The following is a 13,150-nucleotide window of genomic DNA, read 5'->3' on the forward strand; positions in this document are numbered from 1 at the left end:
ATATGAAGGATAAAGAAAATTTTCTAAATAAAACTTAATCACAATATTTTTTTCAATTTAATAATTTAATATTTCCGATGATAGTTCTTTATTAAAATATAACACACCCATCATTAATTCTACATATACAGGTAATTATAATTTTAAGAAATTAAAGTATCTTCAGTCATCTTTCGTAAGAAAAAATTAAAATGATTTATTTAAAATTCAATAAACTGAATAATGTTTACAAAAACAAATTTCTTTCTATAAATATGTCAAAGAATATATCCTTAATTTATCTATAGCTTAATTCTAAATGTCGAATCTTGGAACCAAATCGGTTAATTACATTGTCGTAAAATAAAGGTTTAGTTTTTAAAACAGACAATAAGTTCTTCTCAATAGATAACAAAGCCAAATGGGAAAGAGTATTGTTTTCTTGACAGTTTTCTTGAAATGTTTTAATTCTATTCGATGCAGAAAAGGCCACATCAGGGGATGCAGGTGCTAGTGGATGTGTAACTAATAAATTGGCTAACCTGCACACTTCCGGAATTATTTCAATAAACTTATTTGCAGATAAAAATGTATGAAACTCGTAAACAGTTTTCTTCCAAAATGTTGGATCCTTATAAATTACCGTTAATTCAGTCTTCAGCCTATTTATGTCAAATAGTCGGCCATAAACAGATTTTTTTCAAACAGAACAAACTCCTGTTCGGGAAATTATGTATGTATTTTTGAAAATTTTGAGAGTCCAATAATTCTGTAAAATTTAAATTTTCTACATCGTTCAACATTTCAGAATTTATTTTACTTCGTATACTATCGATTACCTCGTGATAGAGTTTAAAGTAGACCTTTTTGTCTTCGATTTTTATCCTTTTACTAATACCCGTGTCTAACATATTATAATTTTTGTTCAACCGCAGCCAGAATTCATCGTAATTAATCTTCACCTTGTCCAGATGTTCTTTAAACTCTTCTAAACCTTTGGTGTAATATTCGGTATGAAGACTTCTTTTCTGAAACAGTTTGAAAAGTAATCCCGCATGAGGAAAAATGTCACCAAATAAATAAAGATGGAAATTGAATTCCAAATCTTTGAGTGCTGAACAAAATCCCTTCGCTGTAATATAAGTTTCCATGCTCCACTTGGTTCCATTTTCCACCATGGAGTCTAGAAGATTAATGATATCAACTTTATGTGCTATAACTGACTTTAATAACTTGCTGTTTAAGTCCCACTTAACAATAGTATATGTTGGATATCGCTTTTTTATTTCTTTATGCAGGGCGAAATTTCTCTGAGATGATTTCGAGAAAAACGATGCTAAACCCATCAATGACCAGAAAAATATCTTGCACTGACCAATATGATCAACCATGTTCATAAATTTTAAAAAATATCATATGAGTAATGATGCACGAAATATATTCCTGGATGTTGGTATCTTATCTTGTGCATTAGGTGACTGTTCTTAGGGATCACAAATGTAGGACCTTCATGTGAAAGTGAAATCAAACTTTTACTAATTTTTAAATCATTTATCATATTTAAAATATTTGAATCCAATAATGTATTATGAGGAAACTCAGTAAAACCAAGGGACCTTTCCTGGACTCTGCCATCCTTATCACTGAATCGTAATACAGTATTTATTAAGCATTTATTCCCGATATCCGCAATCTCTATCAATATTAAAGCTACGAATTCAGCTTCAGCAACAATCGTCTTGATTTCATCGAGGAGAACTTGATATATGGAATCAATCAAGTCGTTTTGAAGGTCTCCAGAAAATTTCGTAAAAGCGTTAGAACTGGACATGTGAGTGTCTAAATTGTCGTCACACAGCCTGAGTAAGTTCATAAATTCGATAAAATTACTTTTTCTGAGAGTAGCTTCGTAGTCTGAATTGAATGGCAATTCAAGTTCCGCCAAAAGGCAAGTGATATCAATGAATTTGGTAACGACATGTCTATTTTTCTTTACTAATTGGTTAAATTTGGTCGTATCGATTTTAAAATTCTCATTCATTTCGCTGCCAAAGTTCTTTAATAATAACATTGCGGATATGTGGCCTTCTGTTACTTCATGCCGTTTCAATAAGTTGTGAAGATTGTTGAGGTCAGAAATTCCGGAACTCATCCAATGATTTACATCTTTAGAAAAAAGAATGCAGGGCCAGCAGTACAATTTCAAGGTTTTACCGCAGCCACACAACCAGCTACATGTTTCATAAGTTATCGGATTGAAGCGACGGGTGCAAGTCCTGGTCTTAGAAAAGAGATTAATCATAGATGGCATCGGTCTTCCATTGGTGATAATGCTGAACTTGTTATGGTAGTCTCTACCTTCAAAAGGTTTCACTAACAGCTCTTCTATGATGCAATCACACCCATTGCATTCTTCATCTGAATCACTCTTCACGATTACTGTAGGTATTGATTCGTCATCTTCTCCATCTTCAACGTATTCACTCACCGACAATTGATTCATCATAATTTACTCGCAACACACTAAGACAACACTAACACCACGTTAACTAAGGAGATACTGAAGCTATTGAGCCAAGGTCGAATATTCCCCCACCACCACGTAACCGCCGAATAGCCCCATCTGTAAGCAAAGCAGTTCTTGCTGCACTACTGCACCGTTTTCTACTTACTGGCTATAAATCTGGTTTATTGTTATTACAGGTCATTAAAATGTTTGCAACATTTGATTATATAAATAATTTAAGAAATTATGGCTTTTAAAAGAAATTGACATAATGCGGAAAGAAGGAAAAGAAAGAAAAACAAAGCTAAATAAGTATATTTAAGTACTTAATTGAATTAAACGTATTGAACTGAGCTTTATACGTTAGGCTCTCTTCCCTTACCTTATATCATTTATCAGGATTATTTCTTAAATTTCAGTACTTCATCTCAAGTTAAAATAAATAAATTCAACTGTATGAATTATTGTATTAATTCACTTTTAATTTTTTTTAAATCGCTTCATTAATTCACTTCTTAGTAACCAGTGAATAAAAAACAAAATATTATCTCTTTTATTTTGGTTAAAATAAACAGTATTTGGATACATCTTAAGTCTATCTTTATTTCTATAAATTTTACAAGAAGGTTTTTCTCTACAAATCAATTATTTTTACATTTTTCTTCAAATGAAATTCAGAACTTTTTGTACAAGATCGGTTTTATAGGACATAAAAACTATGATTTTAATTTTTTTTTTAAACATTAAGACAAAGCATTATTAAAGAAGACTTTTGAATTTTTCTTGTTTCTCTTAAGAAGTTTTCTTGATGAAATTAATGTTTACTTTTCTTATTCAAACAATAGTTTCATTTGACAACAGTTATGCCACTAGTTGGAAATGGGGTTTCCATCTAATCGTAGAAGAGCACAAGAGGAGAAAAAAGTCGGTTATTTTTTATTTCTTGAATGAAAACTATATAATTATTGGTCAAAATGGACGTTTCTGCCAGGTATAATGAGGGGGAATAAATAATAGTGGCTGTTTCAAAACGTTAAAATTTTTTTTTAATTCGGTGCTCCATATCGTTAAACCTACCACAAAACTAGAAAATCTAATAAAACGTCAATTAAAGTATAGTAAATTTTATTTTTAAAGATTTCATGAAATATAACCTCAAAAATCAGTGGTTAGTGAATTTATTATACGAACACTTTATCTCAGAAACCATGAGACGTACAGCTAACAATTCATAGCCCAAAATATATACATCGATGTCTTTGAACATCCATTTGAGTAACATAAGGTCTGTTTGAACGACTACGCATGCTCCGGCCAGTCAGAAGTGGTTTCGCAATCAATGAATGCGACATCGACTACAAAAAACATCGATGTTTTAAAATATCGTTGCTAACAATACATCGATGTTTATGAACATCCATTTGAGTAACATAAGGTCTGATCCAACGACTATGTATGCTCCGGCCAGTCAGAAGTGCTTTCTCAATCAAAGAATGGGACATCGACTGCAAAAAACATCAGTTTTGTAGGATATCGTTGCTACAATACATTACCCAAAATACATCGATGTTTTTGCACAAGTTTTACATAGCATAAGGTCTGTTCCAACGATCACGCATTCTAAGGCCTGTCAGAAGTTGTTTTTGAAACAAAGAATCCGAAATCGACTACTAACAACATCGATGTTTTAAAATATCGTTGCTTACAATACATTTCTTAAAATACATCTATGTTTTTGAACATCCATTTGAGTAACACATGATCTGTTCCAACGATCACGCATTCTACGGCCTATCAGAAGTGGTTTTTGAAACAAATGAGACATCAATGGATATTCAAAAATGTATTTTAGCAACGATATTCTAAAATATCGATGTCCCATTCTTTGACTTGACACATACTTCTGACAGGCCGTAGAATGTGTGATCGTAAGAACAGACCTTATGTTACTGAAATAGTTTTTCTAAACATCGATGTATTTTGGGCAATGTATTGTAAGCAACGATATTTTGATATTGGACATTGATATTTCTAAACATCGATGTTTTTTTTTTGTTAATGTTGCATTCTTTTTTGCAAAAACCACTTCCGACTGGCTCTAGTATACGTAGTCGTTGTAATAGACCTTATGTTACTGAAATGGTTGTTCAAAAACATTGATGTATTTTTGGCAAAGATATTTTAATATTGAGCTTAGACATTTTAAAACATCCATGTTTTTCTTGTCGTAATTTATCTTTATTACGTCGTTAGCGTGATGGAGGTAGTTTTTTATCCCACCATTGTTGATAGGAATCTGTTTATACTTTTTTTGTATTCATTTAGTTACTTTTGGGGGGAAAAAATTAAATATTGGGACAAACGTAACGTTTTCAAAACATCGACATCGATGTCGCATCCTTAGGTCACTCTGACTTTGACTTCCGTCAAAACAGGTATGAATTCTGTCTCATTCTTTTTCATTTGATTTTATTCTTTTCCCTTTTCATCTCTTAATTTGTACTTTATTTAATATTTCTTCTCTTATTTTATCTTTCTGTTACTATTACTGCTTTCATTTATTGTTTAACCCTTTAATTTTTCTTATTAAATTTCACGTTTCACTGTATACTCCTGTTATTTTCCACTGTTTTTTTTTTTTCATTGTAACTATACCAAGTGTTTGTATCTTTTTTAGCCTTGAGGAAGCCCTGCAACGTGGGGCGAAACGTTGGCTCAATTAAAATAGTTATTAATGTTTGAGTTTTATTTGTTTATTTGACCGCACCCGGACTATATTCCATTCATATCTTATTAATATTTTTATAAATCAAAACTAATTTTTGTATTTCTTAAAAATAATGGTGGTAGTTAATAAGGTAACTTATTAGTGTACAAATCTATGATAAAACCACATTAAAATCTGAACTGTTTAACTGATCTTCCATTAATAAAATAGCCCAATAGAATTACAAAGTGATAACAATAAAAAGCTTATTGTAATGCTTACTTAAGTGTTAGTTAAATGACCATATTTTAGTAGAAACAATTTTATTACCAGATGGGGTTGGGAGAATTATCTTCGAAATCCGCATTATTTGTATGTCTTTAATTACCTTATATAAATTTATAAATTATATTAAACTGTTAAAGTTCATTACATATGTGGAAACAGGGGGAAATCTCAGATTAAAATAAGTCAGCCAATTATAAATATAAATATAGATACAACAGGACAAAGTGAGAGAAAACTCATAGGACCCACTCACAGACACATTTCTATTTTTTAAATTAATTATAAAGAGCTGGATCACAGTGAAGTATATGCTATTGAATATATAATTTATTGGTACTAAAATAAAGCAAACTATTGAGGTACTCACAAAATGAAATTATTTCTATGTCCAGAATACAAACACACTAATGTTATCTTCTTGTCCATTGCCTCACTCAGAATGCCAAGAAGTTAATGCTAGCAGGGACATACCTGTAGGTGCTAAGAGGTGTGCAGAAAATGAGCTAAATAATCCACAGTTCAAAAATAAATCTCAACAAGAATAATAACAAGCTTTATTACTCATAAACAGTAACTAAAAATTCTTACATAAAAATATAACTGGCCAGATTTTAGGATAAGACATGAATTTAATGATGTGCATACATTTTCACAATTATATTTTATACATTGGAAGATCTATAAGAATTATATATTGGTTCAGATCTCACTTGTAAATTATTTGATTACTTCAATAAACTTTGTAACAATGGTACATCCATAAAATTTTTCAACTATTGATTTTTCTCTTATATAGCAACACTAAATAGTGATTTACTTGATAGTCTATGAAAATTCCATTCAATCAACATATCATGAGTAAAAAAAAAAATTTACCAACAGCTTATATATTCATTCATTCAAATCATTATATATTAGCCAGTGATCTAAACCCTTCTTTCTTAAGGAAATAAATTACAGTCTAAGAAAAAGGTTTTAAAATAAACAGAATCAACATAAAGGTGGTTTGAGCCAAGTAAAATCTCGGAAAGGTCCAATGAAGAAGTATGTTCATAACACTACAAAATAATTTATTTATTCTATATTTAATTAATGAGGTTTAAGACATTATTATACTAAGCAACACAATCATTTAGGTATAGGAACTTTATATGAAAGAGTTGGCAAGGAAGATTTACATACAAAAAAAGTTTTTATTCATTTCATTTTCGTTTTTAGGGAGGAGAGTAGAAGATTAATCTTTGATGATGAAGGTAGATTAATCTTTCTTTTAAATAGATCATTATGTTGCAATTGTAAATAACACTTAATTTACTGTAGAATAGAATAATCGAGTACAGGAAACATAACTACATACCTATCAAATAGACTACTATACAATTAGATTATTTAACAGTTTCAAAAATATATATTAAAGACATCAATAAAATTATCCAACCAATTTGATAATCAATATACATATATTGGCATATAACAGTATTTGAACTAGAAAATAATTTATATTCTGGTTATCTATGTCATTTTATAAAGTCTATCCCTTTTTTGATTGAATGGGCATCTAGAATTTGAGTACTTCTCGTTAACTGTAGAAAATATGCTTTTGTAAAGACTTGAGTAATCAAATTCTCTGCAAGGACTTTCTGAACTTCATCGAGCTTTTTTAACTTTGATACCCAAAGTCTTGCAACCCCTTCACACTCTTCACTGGTACCAACTGATGTAGAAACTAGATATTGTATAGAAGCTGTAGCTCCTGTTAAAGCCTCTTCTTTTATTTTTTGAACTTTGTGATCTTTGCAGGTAAGAGTTTCAGGTAGGTAGTAGGTACCTTTACCAGTAGGACATCTTAAAGGTATTTGAGATTGGTAGCAAACATTTTCATGTGGTTTCCTTTTGGTGGTTATTGGGTTATTGGGCTTCATATCCTATTAACATTTCAAAAAACCAAAAACATATGTATTGAAGTTGATATACAACTAATTATACATTTCATATCCTTTATTTGTGAGAGTTAAAATCAGGATTCTATGTAATTTTTTTAATTATTTAATTTTTCATTGGTCTAATCACAGACTAGATATTAGAAGCTTTATTAGGAAATAAATATTTATATACATAATATATATGAAAAATACAAGAAAATAAATTGAGGATAGAAAATTAATAAAGCTTGCAAAAGCCAACTTTAGATGGACATTTTTATTTTTACCTGATCATTTCTGAAATACAGGAGGGGGGAGTTATCCTACGCGTACTAATCTATTTTAGCCAGAGTGATAGGGTCAAGATTTCATTTTGAGAAAATTAAGTGTGTCAAACCCGCACAGCAACTTCATCATAGGAAGACTATTGTGTTCTTACTGTGGAATATAAGAAGCTAATAGATATTAAAGGGTATTTGATCTAATAATTTTGGTTAGCATAATTATGATAGTACGTGTACAGTATAAATTTGATTCATATAACATAAGAATGGTCCCAAAAAAATTTTTATTTTTTCTTATTGAATTATATTCATAAACCTTAAGTCTCATACAGTCATTGGAATTAACTGAATAATGATTATTAAAATTATGCATCATAAAACAAAAAATTAGAAAAAATATAATATAACTTTGAATTGAATAAAAAATCATTACATTCCCCACACGTTTGTGACAATTTGTTAAACTACTTCTATCTTCCTTGTACTAACATTTCAAATACGACTGAAAAATTAAAATAAAAAAAATGGTATAAGTATAAAGGATAAATATGGGCTGGCTATATGGTTTGATGGAGACTTGGTATGTACAACTATCAACTACATGCTACAGAATCAGTGAACTAACATTAATTGCAGACAAAAATGTATTTATAATTGCACAGTTTTTTATTTATTTATTTATTTATTTTTTTTATGATCCCTTCCTGGTCATTTCTGACTTACAGAGGGGTTATTTATAAAGTATCACTCTATTCTAACACCATAGTGGGAGGGTCAAGTTTTCATTTCGTGGGAATGTCATAGAAATAAAAATGGTCAATTTTTACCCCTGTGGGGTCACCACAGACCAGATTCAAACTGGCCTCGCTGCAGTTCCCAGTTTGCAAAGACTTATGCCTCAACTCCCTCAGCTACTGACGGCCCTATCAACAGCTAATTTTAAAAAGGTCAGGTGAAGCCCCAAGATATTCACATATTTTATAATTCATCAAGAATGTGTTACTAAATACTGGTATGATACTATATGTACTGTTGTTGTTGTTGTTGTCTGGGGCTTAAGGGCGTAAAACCCTGAGGTCATCAACGCCCATCCTATATGTACTAAATATAAATTACTGATGACTTTATAGTTTTAGAGGCTTACACTTATACTTTTGTAATGTATGTAATATAATGTAATTATTAAGGAAATGATACTGACATTGTCAACAAATTTATATACTTGGAATCTATTATTTAGTATTTTATAAGTCCCTTAAACCTGTAGCACTGTTCAACGGAAAAAAAAAGAAAGACTCTGCGAAAATTCTCAAAAAACAAAATATCATTGGTGAATTTACATAGCAAAAAGGTTTCTAGTTTATCTGACAGCAATTTCGTATAACTGATATTCCAAGGCATTAGAGATAATATGTTCAAAATTTTTGAAGTATGTATTAGATTCTATTCTGATAATTAAAATTATCATGTCTTAATTTTATATTCTCTGTGAGACTTGAGAGATTGATAAATAGGCAAAACTGAATACTTGAAATGACAGGAATTAAGCAAATGAGTCTTTTATTACAGGTAATTGCACATTAAATTATGTAAAGTGGCAAACTATTGTTATTATCTAAGTAACTGAAGTTTAAATTTACTAATCATTAGAAACAAATTTTTAAAAAAGTCAGGTGAAAACAAAAGCTTATTTAACATCATTTAAACTCGGTCACGTAATAACAATTAAAGAATTGTCATTATTGATATTCATGACTGCAAATATGGAGTCCAATACAAAGTAAAAGTAGTATTCACATTGACTGGATTCCTAAACGGTAATTTAGTTCAGATTGATCAGTTTACTTAATTTTTTTTAAATTTAATCTTTACTATAACAATGGTAAGATTATAAAATGACTATTCAACATTTATAACAATTTTGCAGATTTAATTTGAATAGATATGTTCTGGAAGAAAATATATGACATCATTCTCAATTTGCGATTAAAAGTACTTGATACACAGAAACTTTATGAGGTTTTCACACATTAATATATCAACAACCGAACAGAACAAAGCACTTGATAAAATAGGAGAGTGATACATTCCAAATAATCTCCACATTGATATTTTTTTGTGCTCTTAATCATTGCCTTAGACAGGGGTGAGGAAAATGATTATCTACATTTGCAGATGAAAACTTTGTAGTTAAAAAACAAAAAACAAAAATTTTAAATATTGAAATACTATCTTAATTAGTGGCTAATTTAGCACAAAAACCAATGGAATGTATTTTAAAAAAATAAGTGGAAGTATATGAACAATAAAAAAGTAACACTATCCGTATCCACTTGATGCGGAGTTCATAGAGATGTTTATCATAGGACATAAATAAACCAAATCAATAAACAACAAAAATAAGTACACAGTGTTTAAAATATTATATATAATAATGAAAATTTAGATTTAATTTTTCATTTTATTATACATTTATACTTCATGCTCTTCATTTTCTTCTAACTATATTTAAAATTTATTAATTAAATTTACTTATATACTAATTTTCCATTTTAATTAGTTAACTTGTGCATTACACATAAAAGAATTCAATTTAATTTTGATTTGCTGTTATTACTATTAGCTCAAATTTCTTTTAATTACTTCTATAGTTACTTTAATTACATCCAAGTTTTTTTGGACATTGGTTTGGGATCTAATGTGATGTATCACACCAGATTGATATAAATACATAATATTTGTAATAACTAATATATATAAATTTTATAACTGCTATTTATCATATTTTAATAGTCGTTAAATCTTTATCATTGCCTAATAACAATCATTACCTATTATTAATATTTTACGTTATTTCCAAATCACTTCACTATTACAGACTTCTTTATTAAAATTTGTCATAAGTTTTTAAGATTGTTTTAAATTTAATGTTCTTTAAATTGCTATAAGGAATATTAAGCATATTTTCTTAATTCTGCTTGCAGTTATCAAAAATTCTTGCTCAGTTGGTAAAGAAAGAAATATATGTAAGCCAATAATATTAATAGTGATCAGTAATAATATTAGTGATTAATATTTGACTATTGTTACTGATATAATTATAGCATTAATTTTCATATACTGTCATTTATTTATACTTTCAGCACTACTAATAAATATAAATGATGATACCGACAGAGAGGGAATAAAAAAATTATTGATGAAACATTTACACTAAAAGATCAACTTATGAATTGAGACTCCAGTGATACCACATATTCTCCGGCTCTTGCCTACTAATTTATCGGGGCGAAGGTTATGTTTATGAAATCTTACTCAGCTTGCGCAGGCGTGATACACAGTTCACACATAGTAACAAAATATATTTTCTAGAATAGTTACTGGGAATCCAGTATACCAAATTTTACCGTATTTATAAATAAAAATGCCAAACGACAGATTTTATAATAGAAGATCTTTGATGTTCATATTTTTGTTATGTTTAATAATACTAACAACAGTATATTATAGTATGTTTAAGACACAGAAACAGTTTACCGATTGACAGCACTTAAAACGAATTTTTGATCTACCACCATGGATATGCATAATAACTTACCCCTAATAATAGACTGAAATTAATGTTCTGTAACTCAGCAATATCTTTATCGCAAGGAGATGGTGACCTTGCCTTCGCTATAGCAAATTTAGCTTCTGTCTTTTCTCTCAAAAACAAAAGCTTCCGAAAGAAAATCCATTCCGAGTAGTATAAAGTTTTCCCATTATATACACTTCTTCCCTTCCTCAACTCACGCTGAAATTGACCTATGAGACCGCGCATTTTACTCTCGACTTCTTTGACATTCATATTAAAGACCTTGGCTAATTCACCCCATGCTTTTCTCTTTTTAGCTCTATCTTTGTAATCTGGTTCGTTGGGGTCCCATAGGAGAGATTTGTGTCTGTATAAGCTTATCAAACGAGCGACAGTTTCTCTCCTCCAACCCATTTAGAAAAACTATCGCAAACGAAAGCGACAGAATATAAATCGAACAAAAGAACAAAAAATATCTGCACTCGACGAATAAAAGACTGTCTATAGTCCACGTCTATAACGGTACTGAGATAACGTTGGTGGGGATGGCTGCCTCAAAACGGAGTTGCGCGGGGAGATTGAGCGTCTATTTTATAATATAACAACTTGTAAGATATAACTGACTTCTTCGACAAAAATTTATATGATATAATTTTTTTTAAACTATAATATGAATTCCTTATATATAACAGGCAATAAGTTGGTCTCAGATTCAAATATAATTATTTTAAAAATTCTTGTAACCTTATTTGATTGGATTACTTATTTATATATTTTTTCTGCTTAAAATAAAGTTAAAAACAAAAAATAGTTTCAAGAAAAATAGAACTGAACTATTTGGTTTTTTTTTCAGTAATTTTTTAAAAATGTTATTAACTGCCTTACACTATAGTATATTTTGTCATTCAGTTAAATTCTTCCTATTAATATTTATATTTATTCTTCATAAAAATAGTGATAATATTTTGATAATCATAAATTTAATAATGGTCATATTTTACAAAAGTAATTCACAATTCATACATATGCTTACAGAGGAATATTTGGGTTTGTTCATACGGAAAGTTAAAATAAATATTATTGTTAACGAAAGAAAGTAGCAGAAATCAGACAAGAATAAAATATTCGAGTTGTTACATGAAGTGTCAAGATTGATTACAAAATTGAAAATCTAGTGCTATCCAGTAATCTATGAGCAGACAAAGGCGAAAAAATTATAAGCCACGCTTTACCTCCTAATTTTGTTCTCAGCCTTCTGTTTGTCCAAAGATATTCAGGTCTATTAAAAACGTCAAGATTTAATAAGCTTTAATGTCTTATAAATTAAGTTGAAGTTTCTTTTAGGATTAGGCTAGATATGGCTCCTGCTTTGCTAAAAAGTGTATCGTGAAATTAAATTTTTTATCTAAATATATTTTTAAGGAGTGATAGCAGACCTGTAAAGTAAATAAAAAGTTCAAATGAACTATGATTTAATTCCTTACATCCTATGACAAAATCCCCATGAATGGGGGAAATAATAAATTCCCTTGGGTCTGGAAGCGTCCAAATATTAAATCTCTGGCTGTAGATTCCTGACATTAACGCAATTATAAGTATAATATGGTAGTATATTTTGGCCGTCAGCATGAGATAATGCTTAAATGAACAGAAATAAACGATCCTCAGGTCAGAGCAGCCGTAAGTTGAGCCTGGGCCTTGGACAAAATGGTACAGCAGGCCTACTCCCATTGAATAGTTCATGTATTTTGTTTTTGTCGATAATATTATTATACAACATGAGGAGGCCCCTCACCTCCGGATTTTAAAAATAGGACCATTTAGAATGGCCATTTCACAAATAATAAATAAACACTACAGGTAACCTTAAAATACCAAAGGTAGTAAAAG

The 13,150-nt window shown here is 29.7% G+C and overlaps 2 protein-coding genes across 2 annotated transcripts; both read right to left on the reverse strand.

Annotated features, from left to right (window-relative positions):
* Positions 1 to 1,381: 1,381 nt before the first annotated feature.
* Positions 1,382 to 2,482, reverse strand: LOC136795468 (uncharacterized). The gene has a single exon (XM_067046118.1). The coding sequence runs from the start codon at positions 2,480 to 2,482 to the stop codon at positions 1,382 to 1,384; it is 1,101 nt and encodes a 366-aa protein (XP_066902219.1).
* A 3,528-nt stretch (positions 2,483 to 6,010) lies between these two features.
* On the reverse strand, positions 6,011 to 11,769 carry LOC106689552 (uncharacterized). Its single transcript, XM_014434577.2, has 2 exons — positions 11,285 to 11,769; positions 6,011 to 7,405 (listed from the first exon to the last, which is right to left on the reverse strand). The coding sequence occupies exons 1-2, from the start codon at positions 11,672 to 11,674 to the stop codon at positions 6,998 to 7,000; spliced, it is 798 nt and encodes a 265-aa protein (XP_014290063.1). The 5' UTR covers positions 11,675 to 11,769; the 3' UTR covers positions 6,011 to 6,997.
* Positions 11,770 to 13,150: the final 1,381 nt, after the last annotated feature.

The sequence above is a fragment of the Halyomorpha halys genome, unplaced genomic scaffold (genome assembly GCF_000696795.3).
Source record: "Halyomorpha halys isolate HHAL.00 unplaced genomic scaffold, Hhal_1.1 Scaffold1392.1, whole genome shotgun sequence".
Lineage (NCBI taxonomy): Eukaryota > Metazoa > Arthropoda > Insecta > Hemiptera > Pentatomidae > Halyomorpha > Halyomorpha halys.

Bases quoted from the DNA above. Each gene is read 5' to 3' on its own strand.
- LOC136795468 (XM_067046118.1), bottom strand. From the start codon at position 2,482: ATGAATCAATTGTCGGTGAGTGAATACGTTGAAGATGGAGAAGATGAC.
- LOC106689552 (XM_014434577.2), bottom strand. From the start codon at position 11,674: ATGGGTTGGAGGAGAGAAACTGTCGCTCGTTTGATAAGCTTATACAGA. The intron at 7,406-11,284 runs GTAAGTTATTAT...AAATGTTAATAG, and splicing joins ATTTCAGTCTATTATTAGGG to GATATGAAGCCCAATAACCC.